The 26,797-nt window shown below is 35.8% G+C and overlaps 1 protein-coding gene and 1 long non-coding RNA gene across 7 annotated transcripts in view; one reads left to right on the plus strand and one right to left on the minus strand.

The window, feature by feature from the left end:
- Positions 1-26,797, plus strand: part of LOC123391451 — an 81,878-nt gene that overhangs the window by 37,535 nt on the left and 17,546 nt on the right. The gene's annotated exons all lie outside the window — the stretch shown is intronic.
- UBR5 (ubiquitin protein ligase E3 component n-recognin 5) overlaps positions 1-26,797 on the minus strand; it is a 136,424-nt gene that overhangs the window by 950 nt on the left and 108,677 nt on the right. For 3 of the 6 annotated variants that reach the window (XM_045078002.1, XM_045078000.1, XM_045077997.1), the window contains exons 40-58: positions 26,470-26,681; positions 23,298-23,528; positions 22,762-22,835; positions 21,388-21,560; positions 21,176-21,289; positions 19,972-20,192; positions 18,496-18,616; positions 18,298-18,402; positions 15,314-15,557; positions 13,713-13,824; positions 13,003-13,147; positions 11,981-12,111; positions 10,565-10,625; positions 8,370-8,545; positions 8,070-8,154; positions 6,635-6,790; positions 6,095-6,208; positions 4,385-4,529; positions 2,861-2,946 (exon numbers count right to left, since the gene is read on the minus strand). In XM_045078002.1, the coding sequence (XP_044933937.1) occupies positions 2,861-2,946; positions 4,385-4,529; positions 6,095-6,208; positions 6,635-6,790; positions 8,070-8,154; positions 8,370-8,545; positions 10,565-10,625; positions 11,981-12,111; positions 13,003-13,147; positions 13,713-13,824; positions 15,314-15,557; positions 18,298-18,402; positions 18,496-18,616; positions 19,972-20,192; positions 21,176-21,289; positions 21,388-21,560; positions 22,762-22,835; positions 23,298-23,528; positions 26,470-26,681 (2,706 nt within the window). The remainder of the gene's footprint in view (positions 1-2,860; positions 2,947-4,384; positions 4,530-6,094; positions 6,209-6,634; positions 6,791-8,069; positions 8,155-8,369; positions 8,546-10,564; positions 10,626-11,980; positions 12,112-13,002; positions 13,148-13,712; positions 13,825-15,313; positions 15,558-18,297; positions 18,403-18,495; positions 18,617-19,971; positions 20,193-21,175; positions 21,290-21,387; positions 21,561-22,761; positions 22,836-23,297; positions 23,529-26,469; positions 26,682-26,797) is intronic. The other 3 variants (XM_045078001.1, XM_045077998.1, XM_045077999.1) reach the window with 2 other exon arrangements.

Here is a 26,797-nt window from a genome sequence, read left to right on the forward strand (position 1 = left end):
TCTGCTTTTGGCTCAGGTCATGGTTTCAGGGTCCTGGGATCAAGCCCCACATCTGACTCTCTGCTCAGCGGGGAGCCTGCTCCCCCCCCCTCTCTGCCTGCCTCTCTGCCTACTTGTGATTTCTCTAATAAATAAAAATCTTTTTAAAAATTTAAAAAAATAAAATTCACACAGATTATCAAAAAAGTTGTTTTGCATTTTATCTACCAGCATATTTTCAGTGCTATATTATGATTCAGGAATAATTTTATTAAAGTGTTGGGGAGTATCTACTGTACATAAAATCCATGCAATAAGCCTATTAACAATGAGTTTTACTACACATCTATTTTGTATGACATTGTGTAAATAAGATAAATGTTAACTTCTGTACTTTTTATCATTCCTCACTGATCTATACATACATACACACATTACATTCTTACATTGCCCAGTTCCTATTTCTTAAAGGTAAGGCTTTTTAAATCTAATGCATTCCAAAATGCACAACTAAAAATACAAATATAGCCAATATCCCAAAGTGACTAGAAAACCTAAATGAAGTACAGTTGACCCTTGAACAACATGGGTTTGAACTACATGAGTCCACTCACATGTGGATTTTTTTTTTTAAAGTAATCTCTACACCCAATGTGGGGATCAAAGTCACAATCCCAAGATCAGGAGTTGCATACAGGTACCCCACATGCAAAATTTTTTTAACAAATCACCACATATAGGACTATAAATATATTTTCCTTATGGTTTTCTTAAGTTTTTTTAGTGTACTTTAAGAATACAGTTAGAAATAATACATATATAAAATATGTGTAATGGACTCTTGTTACTGGTAGGCTTCTGATCAATAGCAGGCTATTAGTCAAGTTTTTGGGGGAGTCAAAAGTCATACTCAGATTTTCAACTACATAGTAAGCTGGTGCCCTTAACCCTCACATCATTCAAGGGTCGACTGTATTCTGCTTTCCTGAAAAATTGTTTTACGCGAAATCTCTAACTTCCATAGGAGGAGGCAGAAAAAGAATCCCTGCTAAGTGTCTCTTCAAAGAATTTTATAAAAGATGCTCTAAAGATAAAGCTGGTCTAATCCACTCATTTTACACATAAAGAACAAACAAAGAGTTTCTCCAAAGAGGAGTATGATTAGCCAGAGTAGATATAACTACCACTGCTGGATATCCCAAAAGTTGGAAGAAGAGAAATATAGTAGAAGACTTTTCAGAACTTTTACTAGTAAAGTGTAACCAGGAGGGGAATAAACTTATGTAGTCTTACCCAAAAGCCCCAAATACTTTATAATTTTCAGTATGCTCTGAATAGTCTCTTATGTCCTTCCGTTCTTATCCTCGGACACATCAGGATAAAACCAACAACTGTGAAGCACTCTTCCCAAAAGAGGAGAGGGAAAAGACCCCCTGATATACTACTTAAGCCCTACAAATAGAGAAGTGACTTTCACAAATTAAAGCTGTCCATAGGAAATTCTGAGGCCCTTTCCAAAGGGAGATCTTCTTTCTTTCATTTCAAAAACTGAATAGCAAATTTATCTTCCAGTAGAAGGCAGAAACTGCAGTGAAATTTAACTTGATTGATAGAACTGAGAATTTACTGGTTTTAAAACAGAACATTACAACTAGGGGATTAAAAAATAGTCCATTAAAACCTTCGAATTTATAGCCAATCATTTGTTTTTGGTACATCTTACAGAACCGATATGGCCCCTTTCTTAAAGAAATAAGGTACCTGAATCAAAAACTGACCACAGGTGGTAGAACCCTAACAATGAAACAAAAAAGGATAGATACAATATTAACACTGGCAGAGACTTCAGGATCCAAAAGACAGGGAAAGCTGCACGGAACCAAGTATATGGAATCTACCTATGGAACGACCTCAGTGGAAATTATTACCACAGTAGCTAAAACCAAGAATAGAAACAACTGACAGGATTAGCAATAGAACTGTCTCCCTACAGAACAGAAATACTGGAAGGCTCCTGGGACCATGTAAAAATTAGAGAGTCCTAAATGCAGAACCACCCCCCCCAAAAATAAGTTAGTAACTCAGTTAAAAGTAAAGGGGAAACTCCCCAAGTTTCATGTTTTCCCACAGAACTATTTTCCCTCTCAAATAAAACTGGAGGATATTTCTAGAAATTGGATCATTTTTATATATTCCACAAGTAGTCTGGTTTTAGTTACTGAGAACTAAGGCTGCTTTGACAGGAAAAATTTTTCAGGGAACCATTAAGGAATAGGAGTAGAAAGGATATCTAGGATTTTCCAGGTTAAGAATGCCTTTCAAGACTAATGGACAGGTTGATTTGGTTTTATACTCAAGGGTGGATATAGATTCCATTGACCTGGTAAACTTTTCACAGTGACTAAAGTTTATATTATCTAGTTTATGATTCTTATTAGTAGATAAGATTGAAATCATAGATGTAATACCCACATACCACAAGCTATGTTATTCCAAGTACACACAAAGCAATCAAGATATTATTCAAAAATTTTGCGAAGACTTGCCACTGGTCAAAAGGATTAAGGTATATGAAAGGTGTAGCCAGCATATATAAACACTATAGGGAAAATGAAACCTGTCTCAACAATTATTAACTGGTATTATCTTCCGGGACTAAAAACAGTATAGCAATAGCTAAATGCATTTTACTCTGTTTACAGGCTTTATTAATACTTCAGATTTTCAGTTCTAGAGTAGAAAAACTAAAACTGCCTTATATTTCTGATTTCCTTAGCCAAAATTAAAATGATCAACCACTGTTTGCAAACTTAAAAGGCTACCATACACAGCATTATAGAATTTCATTTCTTCTACAAACTTCGTGAAATTTTTGACTTACAAGATCTTGTCGTTCAGTCATGCTCATCTTCTCTACTATTGACCAGAACCAACGCTTGAATTGCAAGAGCTTCTCAGCATTTTCTCCTAAGAATGAAGAGTATAAATCCAGTATACTGTATCCATTGTTATTTTAAAATACTGCCTCTTATAAAAATAGCTTAAAATTGAAATGTTATCTAGGATCAGAGGTCTAATTCCTAATAGAGAGAATTAGGACCATTTGCATAATGTAAAACCTATTCATTAGTCAATCCTGACTTAAGATGACCAAGAAAAATGGACTACCAGCCTCAAAAATGATTATCATATAGCTTTCATCCCATCTGTAATTCATGATTCTTCTCATGAACTAAAATCAGGACTTCAAAATTTTAATGAGTTTACAAATCACTTGGGGGATCTTTCTAAAATGCAGATTCTCATCTACTAGGTCTACGGGGAGAAAGGAAAGGAATGGAGATTCTGCATTCCTAAAAATCTTCTAGATGATGCTGATGCTGCTTATCTGAGGATTAAATTTGGAGGGGCTTTAGATATTTATTTTCCCCTCTTAGGTTTTTGGTTTGTAAATGAGACAAATTCTTATCTCACAAGTACTGAAAACTGTATTAAAAAGTAGCACAGGGGCGTCTGGGTGGCTCATTGGGTTACAGCCTCTGCCTTTGGCTCAGGTCATGATCCTAGGGTCCTGGGATAGAGCCCCACATCGGGCTCTCTGCTCAGCAGGGAGCCTGCTTCCTCCTCTCTCTCTCTCTCTCTCTGCCTACTTGTGATCTCTGTCAAATAAATAAATAAATAAAATCTTCAAAAAAAAAAAAGGTAGCACAAAAACTATTATACAATGAATCTATACGTTGCCGAGCACAAAGAAAAAAAAAAAGAATTTATCCAAATAATTCTGCAAAATGTAAAAGGGGAAAAACTGGTACCTTCATGTACACAGCAATTATGACCTATACCTGGAATCCTCTCGTAAGGACTTTCTTGGAGCTTCCAGTGTTTTACTGTATAGTCACAGCTAAAATTCTATTCTTAGGACTTTTAAAACAGAGATGCAACAAATCAGGCCCTGAAGATAAATGTTATTCTAGGAGGATTATCACTACCTGTTGTTATTCTCTCTAGATTCTCCGTGTGTTTGTGTGTTGTTACATCTTTGTAAGTAAGCTTTGGGGCCGGTTCTACAAAGCAAACACCATACAAATTCTTTAATTAGAAAGTCTAAGAGAAATTAATTGGGAAACGCCAATAGAATTGTCACATGGATTATTTTTTCTTACTACATAAAACTTCTTTTATGTAGTTGCTCACCACAAAGAATTTTTACTTGTATTTATACTAAACCATATATTCTTTAAAACCTAGAAAAAGTAGAAGAATTAAGAATAACCTAATGTTAAGGCTAGTCCAAGTGTATCTTAAAAATGTAGGCAAAAAACTTTTAAACATCTGAGTAACATAGCATTTCTAAGCCCCATAAATACATCTATTTTATTCCTTAAAACATTCAAAAATTTCATACCTGATTCATCATTGAAAGAGGTGAAACTGATCAACATCTGCACATTAACTTCACCACAGCCATTTACCAAAAGCCTAAAATCTTCTGCTGTTAAATCCTCTAATGAATTTTTTGGAAGCACATCCAGTAGACCTTTCCTCATTGCCTATAGAATATTTTAAAAATTACCTTTTTATTAGTCTCGGTACTGTATTTTCCATGTAGCATTACTGTTAAAGCCCAATATCTAATTTTAGACTAAGAATACTAGATCTCATTTTAAGCCAGAAAGAAAAATTAAATTCTGTATTTTGAATTTAATAGATTCAAAAGAGGCAGAGGGGGGAAAAAAGGCAGCCATGAACAGGCTACAGGTTTGAAAGTGAAATAGTATTGTTTTACAGGATTTAACTGACCATAATTTAATTATGTTAATAAAAAGCTAGTCTTTAAGTAAAAATATCTTCAATGTGTCAGACATGCTATCCTGTCACATCCTATGAAAGGTATCATAATGATAAACACAAATCTGAAATCCAGAACCTTACTGAGCAATTACAATGTGCCAAGAACTGTTCTAAGCACCTTACATTATTAATGCATTTAATTTTATTTTCCAAGGCACAAAGCACTTAAGTAGTTTGCTAATGTCATATAACATTAAAGAGTGTTATAGCCATGACTTGAATCCTGACAGTATGACTTCAGAACCTGCACGATTATTTGCAGCATAGGAAATTAGAACACTTGACAAGGGACACCTGGGAGGCTCAGTTGGTTGAGTATTTGCCTTTGGCTTAGGTCATGATCCTAGGGTCCTGGGTTGGAGTTGAGCCAATGGGCTTCTTGCTCAGTGGGGAGCCTGCTTCGCCCTCTGCATGCTCTATCTTTTTAACAAACAAAATCTTTTTGACAAACACAGCAGGCCTGATGCTGCCCTTTAGAAACCCTCACTGAGATCCTTGGCTGGCATCTGGAAACTTGGCTTTACTGATACAGCTATTCTGAATGCCTGGAGCAGTGAACCTGCTGCATTAGCTTGCCTAGACTACTTGTGCGAACAGTGTGATTTATGATGAATTTCCTCTAAGAGTCTGAATTTCAGTATTCATGGCTGGATGCATAGGGAGAAAATGCTTACAGGATTGGCCTCCAGAAAAAAAAAAAAAAAAGAAGAAGACAATGACGAAAAACCTAGGTTGCAACTCTTAAGCAGGCTTCTCTAAGCACAAACACTGTACATGTGTTTCTATAATTCACTGCTGAAGGAAAGAAGTATGTTCTCTGTGACAGCCCCACAGCCTGAAAGAACTTCAGAAGGCTGCACACCTACATTCCTCCAGACTTGGTCTCGTGTACTTTTTCCTTTGCTGAGTCCTTTTGCTATAATAAGCCATGACTATAATTGCCTTGGAATCCTTCTAGTTGGTCACCTAGACATGGGTGGTCAAAGGACCCTAAAGCAGTAGTCATTTCAGTTCCACAAGAATCCTTTCTGAACTTTACTCACCAAATTGACTTTCAGATGATTACATGGTTTTTCCAAATAGTTTTACTGAAAAAAGAGTGCTTGGCCTGGAGCCAGGTATAATTTACATTGTGCATAAATTAATTTGGTTTAAAAGTTTTAACCTTTGGTAGGCAAGCTGAATATACTCTGAACTAGTTTACCACACATGAAGACACAAAGAGACTCATCAGATCAAACAACACTTTCTAGAAAGTACTCACGTGTAACGGCTGTTCTGCAACTACCAACATTCTATGTTCTGCATATTTCCGCACATACTCATACACATTCTGGGGAGTCACTGGTATATTTACACCATTAGGAATAAGTTCAACCTGTAAAAAAATTTAACATTGCTATTTAAAAGTGATCTCAGGGTAGTCAGATCGAGCCCTGTGTCTGGCTCTGCACTTAGTGCGCAGAGCCTATTTAAGAGTTTCTCTCTCCCTCTGCCTACCCTCTACTGTCTCTAAAACTTAAAAAAAAAAAAAAAAAAAAAAAAAGTTTAAAAAAGTAAGATAATTCTGTATCTGACAAGTATCTAAGAGATGAAAAAAAAAAAGGTACAAAAAAGTCTTCTACCTTTCGGTCTGTCTCATTAACTCTCCATCTCTGGGTACCTGTCCAGATATGTACTGTGGTTTTTCTCTGTATGTTTTTGTGTGTCTCTTGTTCTGTCCCCATCTAAATTGTTTCTATAGAAGCAAAACAAACTAACCAAATTATCTTGCCAGAATCAGAAAATTATATATTTGCTTTACCTGTCCTCCACCCTCTTCTTTACACAAGTCAATTGCAAATGCCAAATCCATTGCAGAGAAAACAGCATCAGCATCTGAACTCTGAGAAGCGAGGATAAGTTGCCGTAAACTCTCATACATCACAGGATCAAAAAAAGCAAAATCATGCCAATTGACCTAAGAAAGTAATCATATAAAACAATTATGAAATATCTTTACTGAATTTTATTTAATTTGAAGATATAAAGAATATTCCACTAAATATAATTGATTTGAAGAGGTAAAATGTCAAAATCTTTGACTCTGATAATTAACTTTCAAAATACAGTAAGATATATTTTGAAAAAAATTTAAAGCCAATAGTGGAGGAATTAAGTTCCAAAACAATTTGCAAAAACCTGCACTTATTATTAAACAGTGATTATGCTGAGCAGTGGGTCCTTAGTATATACATCCTATTTAGTCTTGATTATAATAAAAAAATATAGATTATTCTAGATGACGAATCTGATGCTCAAGGGAATTCAGTAACTTATTGAAGGTCATATCATTGGGTTAAACTTGAGTCTATTTGATTCCATCTTCTCCCCAAACCGTGTTAAAAAGGCTCAATGCATCAACATTTCTCAGCTGTGGCTGAGCTTTAAATCCAGTTCTTCTTTGCACAAGAACATTTTTGCTGGAATACTTTAAGAATTCAACAGAGTCAGAGTTTACATCATTACATGTACATGCATACAAATGTACACACACATTTATATGATATGAATAGAAAACTATTCATCTGTGGGTTTGAACAATGTTAATTCATATCATTCGCATGATATAAGTTGCTGGAAAAGACTACAATATTTCATTGTTTTGTGTCAAGTAATTTCTTTTTAATACCTTTAGGAACACTGGCAGTTGTGTTTTAAATCAGAAGTTGCATAATTAGTATTACACATAAATTTTAAAGGATGTGGTCTCCCCCTCCCCATATAAAAAGAATGTGTAGGCAGACTTCAAAGCAATAAAGAAATTATGCTAATTCTACCACTCAGAGAGAAATATTAAGCATGCTGTGCTGTATTTTCTCACATTCTTTTGTCCCCTCTCCCTCCTGCACATCTTACATATATTTTTGAAGCCAACAACACTCTTTTCAATAAAATACTACTTCTACTTCTACCACCTGTTTGAACAAATAGTAATAGTTAAAATCTATTAAGCACTTACCAGGCACTACAGTTTTACCATTTTGCAAATGGGAAAATATGCCATAGGTGTGAGGGGATTTGTCTGCATCAAGATCCAGGTCTGTCAGACACCCCCAAACCCACCAGTGTCACCCATTCCTGCATGTATTGAGATTATTTTTTCCCCATGTCATTAAATGTTTGAAAATGCTTTATAATGGCTATAAAAGGAAAATTTTGCAATTGTAAAAGCAGTTAGGTTCATTAAAATCACTTACTTTCCTACCAAGCAACACTTTAATTACATGTCTATTCAATGTAATAGGACATAGTTCATTCTGTAACAGACATAGTCCAAGAATCCTAAAAATAAAAACAGGGAAATATATTTAAATTTGAAAGTAATTCTAAAACACATATAACCCCACACATACATACATAATATACACACAGTATTTTGAGAATTCTACAGCCTCATTTCTAATCAGTATGAAGAACATATACACATTTTAAAAACGATTGTTTTAGAAAATCTCAAACTGAAATTGTTAAAAAATTTAAGATTAGCGTTATTTTACCTGCCAATGTTTCTGAAACAATTCAACCTTGCTTCTGTGTTTTTGCCAGGCCTTGGAGTATAAAATCCTCTTTTTCCAGGTTGGTAAAACAAAGGGGCATTATCGTCACCATCGTCTGTATCGTCTAAATCCATATCTACAACACTTCGACTAGAGCCATGACGCTTTCGGTTTTCCTAATAATAAAGTATCAGGTTAAGTCCCAAGTTTTTTTTTTTTGTTTGTTTTGTTTTTAAGCTTTTATTTATTTGAGAGAGAGCACACATGCATACAAGGGGGGTAGGGAGAGAGAGGGACAAGCAGAGTTTGCACTGTGTGTGAAGCCTGATGCAGGGCTCAATCTCAGAACCTGAGACCATGACCTGAGCCAAAATCAAGAGTTGGACACTTTACCAACTGAGTCACCCAGGCACACCCCAAGACTGATTTTAAAAACAAAACATATGAACCAGTTGTCTAAAATCACTCAAAGGGAAGTCAGGTAGGTAAAGCAATGTTTATATTTAAATGTAAATTTTTTAATTCATCTTTTCAGAACTGTGATACTTATATAAAGCTCATACCTATTAAATCTTTAAATTCTCTGTCCATTTAAAATCACTAATGAAACTGGTAGCTTCTTTCACCCTAATTCCTTAAAGATACTTTTGCTGGATATAAGAATGATGAACCACTGTCTTCTGGCTCATACCTTTCTGATGAGAAATCCACTGTCTTTCAAATCACAGTTTCTCTATATGTAAAGCACTGTTCTTTGCTTAGTTTTACAGCAGCTCAATTATAATACATATAGACATAGTTTTTCTATTTAGGGTTCATTGACCACCTTGAATCTATAAATCTTGGTACCAAATGTGGGAAGTTCTCGGCTGCTATTTCTTCAAATATTCTCCTGTACTAGTCTTCCAAGTGCTTTCAATGACACGGATGTCTGATCTTTCATTATGGTCCCACAGATTCCTGAAGTTCCTTTGTTCAAAATCTTCTCTCTGTTCTTTAGATAATTTCTGTCTTCAAACTGACACTTTCCTATCCTCTTCATTGAGCTACTGACCTATCTACTGAATTTTTTTCTTTTAGAAAAGTTGTACTTTTGTAACATTTTTCTTAAAGATTTTATTTATTTATTTGAGGGAGAGAGAGAGCATGCAGCAGGGGAAGCAGGCTCCTTGCTGAGCAGGGAGCCCAGTGCAGGAGTTGATCCCAGGGCTCTGGGACCATGACCTAAGCCAAAAGCTTAGCCACCCAGGCATCCCTAGACGTTGTACTTCTAATTCTAAGCTTTTCCCTTGGTTCTCTTTTACAGTTTCTATTTCTCTGCTATGAACCTCTTTCATTCAGTTCACTAGTGCTTAACTTTATCTCCTATTCTATCAGATAAAGATACCCCCATCTCCTAGAATATGAGATAAAGTCTTTGATAATTCCAACAAGTAGGACATCTTAAAGTTAGCATCTACTGGTTCTTTTCCCAGGAGAACTAGTGGGTCTTGTCTGGTTCTTTGTATATTGAGTAATTTTGGAGTGTATCCTGGCCTTTTGAATATTAAGTGTGAACTCTGGGTCTTGTTAAAATGATAGGGAGAATGTTGATGTTTTGGGGTTTAGCAGGCAATCACTCTGGTTAGATTCAGATTGGAAGTGTCACCATCTGTGCACAATGGTTCCAAAAACAGATTTTCAAAGCCTTTTATTTTTTGGGTCTGCCCTGCATATGCACCATAGATAGTGTGGGACCTGGACAATACTACAGCTCAGTTCTCAAAGCCTTCTCTATTTTCCAGCTAAGACTGGAGTTAAAGAGATCAGCTTTCCTCTCTACCCTAAAACAATGCCATGCTACCTGTTAATCAATTTGACCGCCTTCTATCGTCTGTGTGCTACTATCTACTTTTCAGAATACTCAGGCAGTTCCTTTCACATTTTGTTCAGTTTTTAGTTGTAATCAGTAAAAGAGGTAAGATTGTATTGGGTCTGCTCTACCATGACTGGCACTGAAGTGTTTGGGGAACTAAAAAAGCCTTCCTTACTGCCTCTCCACAGGTCTCATTTTCTCTGCATCTTTGCACTCACTTCTTCCTTGAGTTAAGCACTAAGAAATTCATGACATCTCTAAAATTAAAGCTTAATTCAGGCTGTGCTAAATTGGGAGTTCCAAGTGCTGTTTATTAGCTCATGTACAGAACATCTCTTACCTGTACCTTTTCTGAGGAGTCTAATAATCCAAGATCCAGGATACTATCAGCTCCATTTTCCCTAAAAACAAATCAAAAACCTTTTACACCCCAGATAATTGAGGCTTCTAGAATTTAGTGTAGAGAAACATGCATTTGAATTTATAAAGATTTATAAATACATTTATTAAAGGCTTTAAAAAATATCCAAGACACATACTAGTCAGTGCAATTATAGGAACAGAGAAGTCAATACTATGTAACAAAAAAAATTAGGTACTATATGTGTGATTCAAGATAATGAGCTAAGGGCTATCTGATTTACAACAAAATAATGCAGCTTCATAGGGGTACTGAAGCTTAAGCTCACAGGTAGCATTATAAAAGAACAGAAAATGTTCAAAAAGCAATTGCAACAGGAATCAAATTTTTTAGTGTGTTTAATTATTCTACAATACAAATTCACAGTACACTTTACATAGCCAGCTGAAAGAATCAAAATTACACATTATTTGCATTCAACAGAAAGTACTAAATTGGCAATCCTCACATATAAAGGTTTTTTCCCAAATGGACATTCCTTGTAACCTTTTCTATAGTGGGTTGAGCTCTATCGGTGCTGATTACATCCAGAGACAGGGAAAAGGAATGAAGAAATAGTACATAAAAGCCCAGAGAAGAAAAACAGTAATTACCAATAAAGAAAATAAACCTCTAGCAATAGTCTTTTGACTTGGATGTTCAAAGGCTGTGAAATAGGTAAGTGGCTGTTACATTTCAGTGCTTAGCCTACCCATTTATCCATTTCTACGACTATATCCAATCTAAGTTCCTGTGCAAGATCATGACTGGGAAGACAGAAATTTGCATCTAAAAAGCCTCAAACTGCATATAAGAGTAGTCTCAGGATAGAAGGCACAGATAAGTTTGGCCTATCTTCCTGATGTCACCTTTACTTTGTCACCTTGGAAAAAGAGTAATTAAACTATTAGATATTTTTAAGTTTTATATTAAAACAAATATACTACACAACAGAAAGCAAAAATTTGCGTGAATTTTTAAGATAAGTCAGGAGCTCTAAAAGAAACTTCACGCTTATGGCAAGAACTCAGGGATTACACCCCAGTTCCTTGAGATCTCTGGCCTCTGCCGTTAGGGGTATTCTGGTAGAGAATTTGGGATGTACTTTTTACAAGTTATTTCTAAATATCAGGTATATAAAAGATTTTTAGAACCTAAGTCAGAATGCTAAAATTCTAACTTTCTAATACATGCAAAACTCAATTGTCTCACTCACGGATTTTAAGCCCATCTCTTATAAAACCATTTGAAGTTGTGTACTTTATAGTATACATTTTAAGATATGGTAGCACCTACATCCTAAAAATAAAGTAGTTGATATTTAAACTGAAATGCCTTCCCAATTATATACATTACCGTCCGTGTGCTATAATGAGTTCCATGGCTTCATCTACTCTTGCCCTCAGAGAATCTTCACTTGCTAGAAGGAGAAGCAGCTGAGCTGGGGATAATTCCAACAGCATGCCAGTGATTTTACTTGCAAATGCCTGTAAACAACAAACAAAGTTAGTTGCCCTTACTCTCTGAAACCTCTTGCCTAAATCAACAATCTTTTAGCCACCCCCACCCCCAAAAGAAGAAGAAAATGTAAGACCCTTGGGAAACGAAAAAAACTTCTGAACTAGTTAAGGTATTTTATTAAACTGGAAGCTTAATTATAGAGAACTTTCAAAGTCTTGTTAAAGCTAGTTTAAAATTTGTATGACAAGCCTTTTAAGATTTCTGCTATCTATGAATAAACATACAAATACTCAGTTTCCATTTATCCCCCTCAGAGAGCCAGAAACCTTTCTTTCATGTAGGGTAGAAGAAAAGAATGGGAGGGAAGAAGTGAAAGAGGGAGAAGAAAGAAGACTATAATTAAGGCTAAGGATTTACTGAAAGAACTATAGCTGGTTTTCTGTTTTCTCTTGCTGTAACATACATGTAAGTCATGTATAAAGGAAAACAAACACAACTAGTTTGTTTCATAATATAGGAAAAAAACCTTTGACAGAACATTCAATATAAAAATCTGGCAATACTTAACAGCAATAATGTAGATTATTTGCAGTATGTCCTAGCTACAATTTAACAGATTAAAAAGTCTGTTTCAAAATAACAATTTGTACAAATAAAAGTACAAATTAAATGCACAGGTAATTACTTATGTACACAAGGGACTTATTAGGTAGAATGCCAACTTAGCACAGGTAGAAAACACAAATCTTCAAGCTACCCTCCAGCAAATTTTGCTGCTTTCCCTCTTAAGCTTTCTTTTAACTATAGTCCTCAACCACATGACTTGAAAGTAGCTAACATTTTTACAATGCTAACTTTAATTAAAAAAACAAAAACGGCAGAGTCAGTTATGAGGAAGCCGAGTGCACCATACATACTGGCTGCATTGCTTGTACACGAGGATAAAGTCTCTCTCCAAGCGCCTGACGATGTGCCGGCAGAGGATCAGGATCATCACTAGGATTCCCTTCAGAGGCTGGTCGGAAGGGCCTAGTATCAATGGAAAGCTGCCTTCTGAAGTCTCTGTAAGAACAACAAAGCTATTATATCTTATTTCCCTTGTCTGCAAAAAACATCAGCACCACTGGTAACAAAGATGAAAAACCAGAATATATAGGTAGTTCCCTCTGGGATTAAGGTGGTGGAATGCCTAATGGATGATGGTTGGAAAATAAAGATTTTCTAGATACTGTTACTTCAAAATCTGTAACTTTGCAATGCATAGTTCAATTTGATCCTAAGATTCTAAGGGAGCAAGCCCATAAAATACCAGAAATCAAAAATTCACCCACACTTCCTAGAAATTTTAGTCCAAAGTAAAATGCCACCCACCCTAACAGGAGAAAAATTAAGAGGTTTAAATATAACACAATTTCCACAAATAAAATTTTAAGACAAACTGGGGAAAGAATGATTTTCAGGGTTTTAAAAGCAAAATATTTTAATAATAGTACAGTTTATTTACCCAAATGTTAAAACTTTTTCTAAAAAATAGTACATAATCGAGACCCTCCTATTACAGGCCAGCTCCAATTTCATTCAAAATGGTGGTAGGTGGTATTTAGTAAAAGATACAAAATGATCTCACCTATCTCGATCTCTCCGAGAACCTGCTCGCAAGCCACTACTCCTTCTCATTTCCCTTTCTCTCTCCCTTTCCCGATCCCTCTCTCCTCTGTTCCTTAATCTCTGCATTAAACCTGGAAGAAAATGTGAAACACACTTTATTTAGATACATGTAAATGCAACTACTTTAACTTTGAAAGTCAATGGGAGGACATAAGACAAATATAAGAACTTAACAGGTGAAGGTTATCTCACTTAGCATTTTTGTTAGTGCCTTTCTCTGATTCTCTGGTTTGAAGGTTGGGGGTTAACTGTATAGAATGTACCCGGCATAGTAAGTATTCACTCAGTCATGAATTATGTCACAATTGTGAAATAATATGTAGCAACTGGGGCTGTCAGTTTCACCATAAGTAATGATGAGACTTCTTAGGTGATTTAGAGTCCTATCTCTTTTCTTTATTCTTAGTTTTGGGCATTAAGCATTTATAGACACCTAAAACATTAGCTATTACTATTTTCAAAACGTTGAGCATAATAAGCCAACGGAAACCAAAGTCTGGTTTCCTAAAGAGAATGCAGAAAAGTTTATTCTGAAATGTTACAACTTCCCAGGTTCCCTCATTCACATCTGCCAATTTCTTTTTATTATAAGAAAGTCAAATGGTAAAACTAATGATGAAAGGCTGGAGTACTCCACACATCTTTTCATCCTCAATCTTTTTTTCTTTCTTTTTTTTTCTTTCTTTTTTTATCCTCAATCTTTCTTGGAGCTCATTCAGCCTCTATGATGGCAGTTTACAGAACCTCAATACAGTATCACTAAAGCCTAGGTAAAATAAAGGATTTCCTTAGTAATTCCCTCCGCCTGAATTATCCACCTACACGATGACAATTCCTGCCCTCACTTTACATGAATCCCCAATTACAACCTACTTAAAGGCATTTGTAATTTTCACAGATTTTTTTATTTTAATTTGAAAATTAGCTAATAATCCTAATCCCTAAGTACTGGTCCTCAAGGAGGTACAACTTGAGCCAGGATGTTAAAAAGAAAATCTTATTACCAAAAAAAAACCAAAGTCTTGCTAAATTATACAGTAAAATTAGTAATACAGTCAACCAATCTACATTTGCTTACGAGCTCCTTATTTCATTGGGGACTGGTAGCAACTCTGCAAATTGTACTCTGAATAGCACTGCTCTAGAGAACAGTATTTTCTTAACAATCTATGCTAATTAAATACAGGGTGGTGGAAATCTGTAATGTGCTCACTGATTTTTTTCTATTACTGTAGAGCTTACAACTTCCCACTCTCCAAACATGTAACAACTGAGATGAGAAACTCACTACTGCAGTCACATTTATGAAAATAAGTGGGGCAGTAAAAGAGCAGTGATGAACTGTTCATTAGAGTAGTTTAAACAAGAGTAAATCATTAATCTAGAAAAAAATTGTATAAAAATGCATATTGACACTAAAAGTTCTCCCATTATAAATATACAACTATGATTATAGTTGTTTTAATGAAAGAAGAATCTCTTTTCTCCTCTCAATCCCCTTTACCAATTTCATCCATTGAAATAATTTTTATGATGCTTGTTATCTGTAGATATACTTACTTGTATGAGTGCCTTTGTTAGCATTTTGGATACAATCTAAATTTGGTAGTTTTTCATTTGACAAAAATGCTTGTGCAATGGCTGTATAAAAACTTCGTGCTACACCACTGCCCTCTCCTGGCTCATCCTTAAATGTGACTTTTACTCTGTGTACAGCCATTGGTGTGGTAGCACATCTTCGACCAAAGTGATTGTTTAGCTGCCTCATGGTCTGCTGAATGAGAAGATCTCGATCCCGATCAACCTATTAAAATGCACCAAAAAAGTAGTAAAGTCAGTATTAGAAACTGCCTTGAAATTTTTGTATAAAATATGAAACTGTAATTTTAGTTTCTTGTTGAGAGTTTAACTACAAAATAATCTGGGTTCTTGGGAGCTTATATTCCAAATTTAAAACTTTTTTTTTTTTTTTGAGAGAGAGAGAGAGAGAGAAGGAAAGTGAACATGGGGGCGTGGGCGGGTGCAGATGGAGACAGACCATCTTAAGCAGGCTCTGCACTGGGCTCAGTATCGCACAGGGCTCAAATCTCATGAACCTGAGATCATGACCTGTGCCAAAATCACGATTTGGACGCTTAACAGACTGAGCCACCCCCAGCCCCAAATAAAAAACATTCTAAAGCATTTAAAAATGTCTTGCATTAAATCTGGATAATGGAATGTAACTCAATCTAACATTTTCTTAGTAAGTCTGTTGGAAAACAGCCATTTGTTCAGTTTTGGAATATACCAAGATAATTCCAAGTAAATAAAAAGTGTGTTTTAAAATCAAACACAAAAAAACTCAGCATATACTAGAAGACACAGATATATTTCTTTCGTGACAGAAAACGACAAGTAAAAGAAAAATGACAAGCTGGGAAAATGGTGAGTGTCTTCTGTTACAAAGCTGTATCTTCATATAGCACTGTAAGATAATGTGCTTCTAAAGAACCTTAAAAAATTGAGGAAAAAAACAACAGAAGAAAATGGGCAAGATATAACAGTTCATAGAAAAGTAATAAATATATGAAACAATCTTTAACTTTGCTCATAATATAAGAAATGCAAATTCAAACTACACGGAACGCCATTTCTTACCTAACAGATTGGCAAAAATCTAAACATTTGACAAACTGCTGGCACAACTATAGAGGCATCGCATATTAATGTTGCAAGTGCAAAAGTACAGAACCACCATGCAGAAGTATTTGCCAAAATTATATATACATATGCCTTTCTATGTCTAAGAATCTATCTCAAAGACACACATACTAGCCAAAAAGAAAAACACACACCACTATTCATAACTGCAAAAGATTAGAAATAAACCCAAATGTCTATCAGTAGGAGATTGGTGGGGTGCCTGGGTGGCTCACTTGGTTAAGTGTTTGCATTCCGCTCAGGTCATGATCCCAGGGTCCTAGGAGTAAGCACCACATTGGGTATCCTGCTTAGCAGGGAGCCTGCTTCTCCCTCTCCTCCCCACCCTGTGCCCTCTGTCGCAATCTCGGTCTCTCTCAAATAAATAAAATCTTTAACCAAAAAAAAACAAGAACAAAACCCCACAACACCACCACCAAAAAACCTGTGATACAACCATAAAATGCATTACTAAGACAAAGCAGCTGTAAAAGGAAGGCGAACACTGCTCTACACAGCAATGGCTTTACCTCTGGGATATACTGTTAACTGGGAAAAGCAAGATGGAGTAAAATGTAGAGCACACTCGGGGTCAGGAATAGGGGAGAGAGATGGGTAATGAATACATACACACACATGCATGATTACAGTTTTTTTAAAAAGGAAGACAATTAAAAAAAAAAAAAGAAAAAAGAAAACCTGAAGGGGAAAGGTAGGCGCATGGTAAGAGACAGAAATAGAAACCAGATTTCCCTAAATGTAACTTCTTCTGTAGAGTTGTCCTTGCACTACTGTAGATATTTTACATTAATGACAAGAAACCAGATTTCCCTAAATATAACTTCTTCTGTAGGGTTGGCCTTGCATTATTGTAGATGTTTTACATTAATGACAAAACCAAACCAAGAAAAGGCGAGAAAGCAATCCCTAAAAGTTAAAAGCAAAATTAAACAAAAGGCCCTGATTGTATGCAGATTAGTAGCAAAACCACATTAAAATTGTTTCAAGTGACTTGAAGCAATGTGACTATATCTCTAATTGGAAGGCCAAATAATGCACATAAATCTTAAGCTATTTTCAATAATCATTTTGGGGTGGTAATGTTGATGTTGTGATTCTAAGACTGCTGTGTATATGCTATGATTAAAAGCAAATGAGTAACTTTCTTAGTGTTGTTGGAAAGTTGGATGTATGGTTTGGAAGAAGGGAGGTAAAGACTAAGAGGTGGAAATAAAACAATTAGGTGATCCTAAATCTTAAATTTGAATTGGAAATATCAAGTATGTACTTAGTGTATCACTTCTCTTTTTCTTAAAGGAAAATTTCCTAGCTCTATCCATTGAAAAGACCTAGAAACCATGACCGACTTAGTAGGCAATGAGCAACCCTCAAGTCCAGATTATAATCTCAAAATATTCCTACTAGAAGAAACCAAGGGTTCTTGAAGAAATGGTTGATTTAAGATCTGTGACAGGAAATACACAAGATGAGACATACCAAAAAGCAAAGAAGTTATCAGAGAGTGTTGAAGTCCTGTCAAAAGGACCAAGGAGCCAAAGAGGACTCAGGACTCCCACTAGCCAAAGAAACAATCTGAGCATCAATGGAATATAATAACCTTAATGGAATAAAGGACATCAAAAATGTTTAAAAAACAAAAACAAAAACAAAAACTAAAAATACTCATTGATCAAGAGATGACGTTAGGAAACCAACTGCCAGAGATAACCACTACTCTAAATATGGTGATTACCATTTATTAAATTTTTCATTATAATAAACGTATCCCTAAACAAGATTTTTTGTTTTGAAACTTCAAATAAATGGCACACTATATGTATAGTATAAGAAAATCTAAATACCTTTACCTCTAGTGATAAATCTCTTGACTGTTGGTTCCTCAGTTTTTCCATTTCTCTACGGAATTTTGATTCTTTTACCTCAAAACCACCCAATTCAGTTAGGATCTTTAAAAAAAAAAAAGAAAGGCATGACAAAATTATTCTCTGACATAAGTTCTTATGAAGCAGAACAGAATTAAAAGTGCTCAAAATACATACCGATCCAGGTTCTGCTCCAACATCTTCCATGAAAACCCTGCCAAATAGTTCCAAAGAAAGGCGCCAACGTCCTAAAAGCATATCGTGGGAAATAACCATTCCCATGAAGCTACACTGTGGCCTGCAAGAGGTTTAAGGGGAGAGTGGGAAGTAATTAAGCCAACTATAAAGATTCCTTGATTTTTGGTCAATGACAGTAATTTTCTTGATCTTTTCAAACCACATCCTCTCTAACACAATTTTTCTGTAACTCTCATTCCTCACAGAACTTCTCGTTTTTATTCCATTATTCCTTCTGTCCTTTATATAAGGATACATCTCCCAGCTGCCTACCTTCATCTTCAACTTTACCTCTTCTCCCTAAAGTCCATCATGCTTCTCCATTTGGGTGTCTCCCAGATCCCTCTCCAGTTCAGATTTTCACAACAGACCAAAATTTCCACTGTGTTAAATATATCCATGTCAATGACATACATGTCCAACTCAACACAGGAAAACAGAATATGGCCTCTTCACTTCAATGACACTGCCTCATGCTTTTTTTCAGTAGTACCACCTATTTCCCTATGGCACAAACTTGAAACAAATTTTAATGTGTCTTTCCCCTGTTCCTCCAGAGTGATTAAGTCCTTCATAAGCTTCTCTTTCCAAAATTTCCTATCCATACCCAAAGGCAATATTCTTTTTCAGCCCCTTTACCACTAGCCTGAGCTAGAGTAACAGCTTTCTACTTTATCTCCTTACCTCCAATTCTTCTCTCCTTCAGTGGTTTGCTTCTACATGGTCTGGCCATCTCAGCTCAGGCCATATTGTCTCCAAAAAGCTTGCCCCCCACCCCTAGTCCACATTTCTTCCTTGCCTTTTATGGTTGTTGGACTGTGTATATAAAATAGTATATCGTTTCCTAAGCAAAAATAATTGTTTGATATTCTGTAAACCATTTGTACTCAACAAATTATTTGAGATTAGTCATACCGAGCCACAGTGTACACTAGCAATTTTTATTGGGAAATCAAAGAACCCACCTCTTTCTTACAAAATAAGAACCAACTGTGAACATGGCATAGGAGCCCAAGCAAGTGTGAGAGTCACGAATCTACAAAACTCTATAGTCATTCACAGGGTTTTCCTTTGTTGAGCTGCTGGTAACACAACTGTTAACTGGCAATTTGACATGGACATACTTAACTCAGTACTGAACATTAAAAAAAAAACAGAGCCTTAGAATTTCCTCAGTAATGTGAAGAGAAAATTCGAATCAATCAATGACTATACAGTCACCCCCAAAATCCAGACAGCGCAAATATTTAAATATCTGATTATAAATCAGGAACACACAGAAATAAGAGAACATTTAATTCTATTATTTACATACAAATGATATAAAATTATAAAATCCCTAAATAAAAATTCTTCCAAGAATTATAATACCCATAAAGTAATGTAACAGAAAAACTATCTCCACTTAGCAAATACCTGAAAGATGTAAGAGGTGGGCCTTCACTTTCAGTCAGTCCTATTTCTGCTAGTAAACTGCTTTTCAATTGTGCTGCAAGATCATGAGCAGATGGCCCTGGTTTTGAACTTTCAGCTTCTTCTGGCACCACATTCTGTTCTTCCCCTTCCTTTTTTTGTCGATTTTGCATGTTCATTACATTTTTCAAATTGGCAGCATAAGACATTTTAGTTGGGAGAACCTATGAATTTTTACATATAAAAGTTAGGCATTAAAAAAAAACCACTGACTAGATTTCCTTTTCAACTTACTAAAACTCCACAGAAATTACATGGAAGTTAAGTAATTCCTTTCTAGTGCTTCAATAACAAAGATGAAGCCTGTTTCTTTTCTCTGATTCCCCTCGCTGACCACCAATGAAACTGCACCACTGTGCATTTACCACAGCAGCCTGAGAACTTTTAAAGGATTCTTTATAATACCAGTGGTTACTTTAATGCCCCATGTATTTTCAGTATTTGCAGGATTGCATTCTTTTGTCACTCAGATAATAAAGAAAATTCTGCTCCTAAAAATGTTTGTTATGTTTTTATTTGAGAAATAGTACAGACTGTATAATTTCAGGCTCTCAAATAAGGCTTTTATCTATAAACTAGATCTAACTAGTTGTATAACAACAGACATTCCCACAAGAAATGACAAGAAATGTCATCTCTGCAAGCCTCAATTTTTTACCCATAAAATCAGGATAAAAATGCTTTCTATCCAACATGGTTATAAAGATTGAGACCGCACCTAGTAGATATTAATAATGACCTGTTGAATAATTCTACTTTATTCATATTCTACAGCCAAAAAGAAAACTTTGAAGCCAATACGACAGATATTCATATATACGATATATATACATATGCATTACACATATGAAGATTTAATTTCCAGCAGCATTACAGCATTCAACTCTGTGAAATAGGCAAAACACATAATGAAACTGCCATTTCACAGATGAAGTCACTGACCTAAAACAAGTTAGTTCTCAAAGCAGGATGTTAACACTGACGGAGTTATGAAATAATATGGAATTATGTCATAAGGCAGGAATTTCTGATATTTCCATTATTTGAGGCAATACAATATTCTGGAATAATGCATTTCCAAAACTCGAGATACTGGGACAAGTTCTCAATCATAAATATTGTATTGTGAAGATTTTTACTATCTTACCTCAAGGCAGTTTCTATCCACTGTAACCTCCATTAAGCATTTCCCACTACTGGCAGATGAAGAATAAAGACCCTGACTTGGACGGCCAAAAAGATCCTCCTTTCTAGCGTTTGGCTGGAATTTTAACAGAAATATTCTAGTTACACTGAACACTTAAAAAAAAATAGAGTCACTTAAAAAGAAACCTTGTAAGACTAGTTTATCTAAATCACCTGCAACAGATGTGGCTGATCAGCCAAGGGGATGGCTTCAGCCAGAGGCACTTCAAATGGATTTGGGGGTATACATCCAAGGAACGTCATGGAGTCTGAGCGTCGGAAAAATGGGTGGTTTTGACCAGTTTCTGCAGGAAGAGAGTCATCATCCTTATCATTCAAAGTAGCACCTAAACGTAAAGAGATAAAGTGTTTGTTTTTTAGAAAGTATTAATTACCAGGGAAGGGTAAAAGAATCTCAATCTGTTCAAACCAAAATTCCTGTAACCTCTTCATGAAATTTTAATGTCACCCAAAACCCAAAAATACTGTCCAAATTCTGATAATATTTTTAGGAGAAAATTTAAAATACTACCAATTTAAAGTGATTACAATGGTAAATTCTATTATGTGTACTTTAACATGACAAAAAAAAACCTTAAAGTATTAACAGTAACAAATAGTGTTCCATTTCTGTACTGGACAAACATTTCCCAAATCTTTCTCTCTCGAGGGAGTCAAACCTGAATAGAGCTAGCTTCCTAAGCCTATTCAGGACATGGCTCACTAATGACTCTAAAAGGAAGAGATGGTCTGGAGCAGAGATTTGAGCATGTGCTTACAAAAATTCTTTCTCTACAAGACAAAAATGCCTGGATGCCTCATTCATCTCAACAGTAAGTCAGCAGAACACCACCTTCTCCCCTTAATGGAGTAAAACTGGACAGTGTACAGTATGCTATGAAAATACTGAGCTATGGCTGGGTTTTCAAACAGCAGCAATTAAATCAGTTGTCTTTCCCTGGGCTGAATAAGAGTTCTAACTGTTAAAAAGAAATAGGGAAGAAGACAGGCCATTTGACCCCACTTCAAAAAATTTTTAAATTCCGCTTGAAATAATAGCTAAAAACTACAAAGAGACTGCAGAAGATCCCAAAATTTCTTCAGTTTGGAATATTTTTTTATTGAATTAACTCATAATTACGAGTTTTGATGTTCGAGAGTTATAATGGGTATTTCTCATTGTCTTGACTAAACCTATTTTGCATCAGCATTAATAAAGGTTCTCTTAAGATTTTTAAAAAATGTTGTACTTACACACTTAAAAATAAAGGTAAACATAAGACTAAAACACAAAGGATACAAAGATAAAATAGAAAAAATATTGACTGTTAAAAAAGTTCATAACATTTCTTTAATTCATCCTTACTTATGAAGCAAAGAACTCAAGGATATATAAGGGATAATGGACAGAAAATGCAAGAAATGGGACATAGAGAAGAAAAGAGAAATTCCCACCCAGACAGAAAATAATGAAGTTAAAAAGCTTGAAGGGGAAATACTGAGGCAGCCATTTCTTGAAGTAGATTAGCAGATTTTCTGTACACTAACTTTGATTGGTGTCATCATCATTTTCATGTTCTGAATCTTCATTATCAATACCCAGTTCCAAGAGTTCTCGCGTCCTTTAAAAAGACAAGTTTTTACATGAAGTATGGAGCAAAGGTGATGGGAACTATAAGCAAAAAACACTGAAGAAGTCAGTTAAGTATCTAGTCAATTTCAAACATTGTGATCAAGTTTCAGACTCTGGGAATGGTAGACTGACCAGCCAAAGGTACAGCAATTACAAAGTAGGTTCAAAAGAAAAAGGATAATCACAGTCAGAAATAGTGAGTACTTACACAAACTCTAATAGAAAACATGACAAACTACATCAAACATAAAGCTTAAGTGGATTCTCAGGTTTCCTGTTTCAAATGAGTAGCAGCTATGGATACTCAGCCCTCTTTCCCACATGAAATGTTCCTGTACTATTTCTCTTTTGCAACACTGTTCTCCTTACTCCAAAAATCAAACAAAACTGATAGAGACCATTTTTAGCAATTAAGTATTTCCTAAACCAACCTCATGGCAAGTATGGGTACCTTTTGCGTTCCAGTTGAGGCGTATCCAATGTTGTTTGCTGATTCATTGCTTTAATCCAATATATAAGGGCTTGAAAAACATATGCCACATGCTTCAGTGAGCAAACATCCAAAACTGGAAGAACATCAGAATGCTCATCATTATGAGACCGCATTAAAGACAGAGCGTAATTTAGGAAGTCCCCTCGGGCAGACATCATTCCTTGACGGGCGCTAAGCAATGTGGCACGTCTGTAGGAGGATAAAGAAATTAAAATCTTTTTTAAAAAGAAACAAATGTGAAACTTACCACCATCATAAATATTCAAAATTAGGAACTAAGGGTATCCATAAATCAAAACTCATTAACCATACAAGGTCCTCTTTTTTTGTTGTTGTTTTGTTTTTTTAAGATTTATTTATTTTAGAGGGGGGACGGTAGGGGGTGGTGAGCAGAGGGAGAGAAAGAAGCCAAGCAGACTCCCTGCTAAGCTCAGAGCCCAACACAGGACTCTCAGGACCCCGAGATCAAGACCTGAGCTAAAATTAAGAGTCAAACACTTAACTGACTGAGCCACTCAGATGTCGCACTATCCTGCGCTTTTATTCAGGAAAGGATTTCTCATGTCCTTTGGAAGGAAAAGGAGTTTCTTCCCGAAAGACAATGGTTCTTGAACTTCAGGATCTTATCAAAATCTCCTGGAGGACTTGTTGAGACAGACTGTGGCCCCATCTCCAGAAAATTTAGTAGATTTGGAGCAGGGCCCCCAAATTTTGTTATTTCTAACAAGCTCCTAGGTGATGTTGATGTTGCTATTCTGGGGAATTACATGCTGAGAACTACTGCCTAACATGACACTAAGACACAAACAACAAGAAAACACACACAGCGTTGAGATTTTATCAAAATTAAAAACTTATGTTCAAAGGACACCATCAAAAAAATGAAAACACACATAGGATGGGACAAAATTTCTGAAAGTCATGAATCTGATAAGGAACTTATATTCAGAAAATATAAGCAACTCATACAACTCAGTAAAAAAAAAGACAAGCCAATTAAAAAATGGGCAAAGAATCTAAACAGATGTCTCCCCAAAAAAGATATACGAATGACCAATAAGACCGTGAAACAATGCTCATCATTTATTTAGCCATTATGGAAACGCAAATCGAAACCACAATGACCTACCACTTCATAACCACTAGGATGGCTACAAGAAAAAAGTTAGTAACAAGAGTTAGCCACGAGACAGAGAAATTAGAAACCTCATACACTGCTATTGGGAATGTAAAATAGCGCAACCACTCTAGGAAACTCTGGCAGCTCCTCAAATGGTTGACAGAATTACCGTATGATCTAACAATTCCACCGTTAGGTATTTACTCAAGGTAACTGAAAACATGTCTATACAAAAACCTGTAAACAAATATTCACAGCTGCTTTATTCACAAGAGCCAAAAGGGTTGAAAAACCCAACTTATGGATAAAAAAAAATGTGGCACATCCATACAATGAAATATTACTAGGAAGTAATGTATTGACTGATAATGCTAAACCTGGATGAACCTTAAAACCATCATGCTAGGTAAAAGAAACCAGACTCAGAATACCATACTGTATGATTCCCTATATGAAATGTCCCGAATAGGCAATGCTACAGAGGAAGAGTGTAGCATTGGGTGGGAAGGTAGTTGGTTGCTTCGGGTGGCAAGGTAGAGGAAAATTGAAGGTGACTACCAGTATTCTCGTGGAGATGATAAAAAATATCCCAAAATTAATTGTGATGATGGCTGCATAGCTCTGACTATACTCACAAGTATGGAACTGTACACTTAAATGGGTGAACTGTGCAGTATGTGAATTCTTTCTCAATAAGGGTATTCTATTAGAATGAGAGCTACAGTAAAATAAAGGGAGACCCCTGTTCCCAATCAAGATATATTATCAGAACTCTATTCTTCAGGGAGGAACTTGCCTAACAAAGACAATGTTTGTATCTTTTTGTGGAGCAGCCTTCCCAGGACAAGAAAGCAGAGGCCTCCCAAGTAGTCCAGATCTCTCTGCCAAGCATTCAGTTTTGTACTCTAGATGTTTCCACCAAATCCTCTCCCAGTTCTCAGTAAATCAAGTATGTCCATTCTATACTCCTCTAGATTTTTCTCTTAAATTTCCTATTAGTTTATTCAGAATCAAAGTCTACATGTAAATTTTGCCTCCTCCTGCTCCACCCTTCAGCAAGGCTGTAATTCTGTATGATTTCAGTGCTTCTCTCTCTCTCTACCTTCCTGGCCTTCACTTGTCCTAAATAACTGTTACTTTTCAACTGTAGACTCCAACCATATCTTGTTAAGGTTCCTAAGCAGTCTCCTAAGCCCCTTGTCTTCCTCCCTAAATATAAATAGCAAGGTTGTTTTGCCTAAGCCAAAAATAGAACCAAATCCTAGGATGGTGACTTTGGGTATGGGGTACTTTCACTATACGGCACTGCCTCATGACTCTAGTATTCAATTTTGGGCTAATTCCTAGTCCTGAAAAAGTTCATTTTATAACTAAACAGAAAACAAATACAGGAGCACCTGGGTGGCTCAACTGGTTAAACGTCTGACTCCTGATTTTGGCTCAGGTCATGATCTCAAGGTCATGAGATCAAGCCCTGTACCAGACTCTGCTCAGAAGGGGTCTGCTTCAAGATTCTCTCCCTCTGCCCCCACTCAACTCTCTTGCATGTGCTCACCCTATCTAAAATAAATAAGTAAAACCTTAAAAAAATACCAAATACACAAATATACTTAAATACACTTCAACAAACTGGCAGATGTAGAAAAAAACATTTGAAGGAATCAAAGAGCATCTTTGGTAACTGCATACTCTCTCCTCTTCCCAAGTACAACGTACATTCATATTCCACCATGGTCAAAGGATACAAGGATGTAGATCAACTACTTCAAAATGAGAAGTATTCAGCATCAGATTTCTACAATCCCAATGAATTTTTTTAAATTAGCTTGGATTAGACCTAACTTATTTTGCTTCAACTACACAATTTAAAAACAACTAACACAAGGTATCTCCCTCCTTCAAACAAAACAGACAGAAGTCTTATGTAACAGTAATCTAAAAGCTCTAGCTTTCTAGGACACACGTAAGGGTTCTGTCTAAACATACAAGCATATATGAAGCATTTCATACCGTCTGCCTTCCAGGGTTCGTAAACTAGCCTCTTCTCGTGCAGTCATCCTCTCTCTTCGAGCTGAATTCTGAGAAGCGTGAAGAGGATGATTTGGATGCCCCGGATCACCAGCAGATGCTAATGCAGAACCATAACGTAATTGAGCTTCAGTAGAATCCATAATACTGACCATCCAGTTCCAAGTGGGAATAAGCTTTTCTTCTACATAGTTCTATGAAGACCAAACTAAAATAGTTAAAACTATCCAAATAAAGTTAAATTTGATACACTAGTATTATGTAAACACTTGAATATTTGTAACATTAATTCCCATTATACTGGAATTCT

The sequence above is a fragment of the Mustela putorius genome, unplaced genomic scaffold (genome assembly GCF_011764305.1).
Source record: "Mustela putorius furo isolate JIRA1106 unplaced genomic scaffold, ASM1176430v1.1 tig00000228_pilon_pilon_pilon, whole genome shotgun sequence".
Lineage (NCBI taxonomy): Eukaryota > Metazoa > Chordata > Mammalia > Carnivora > Mustelidae > Mustela > Mustela putorius.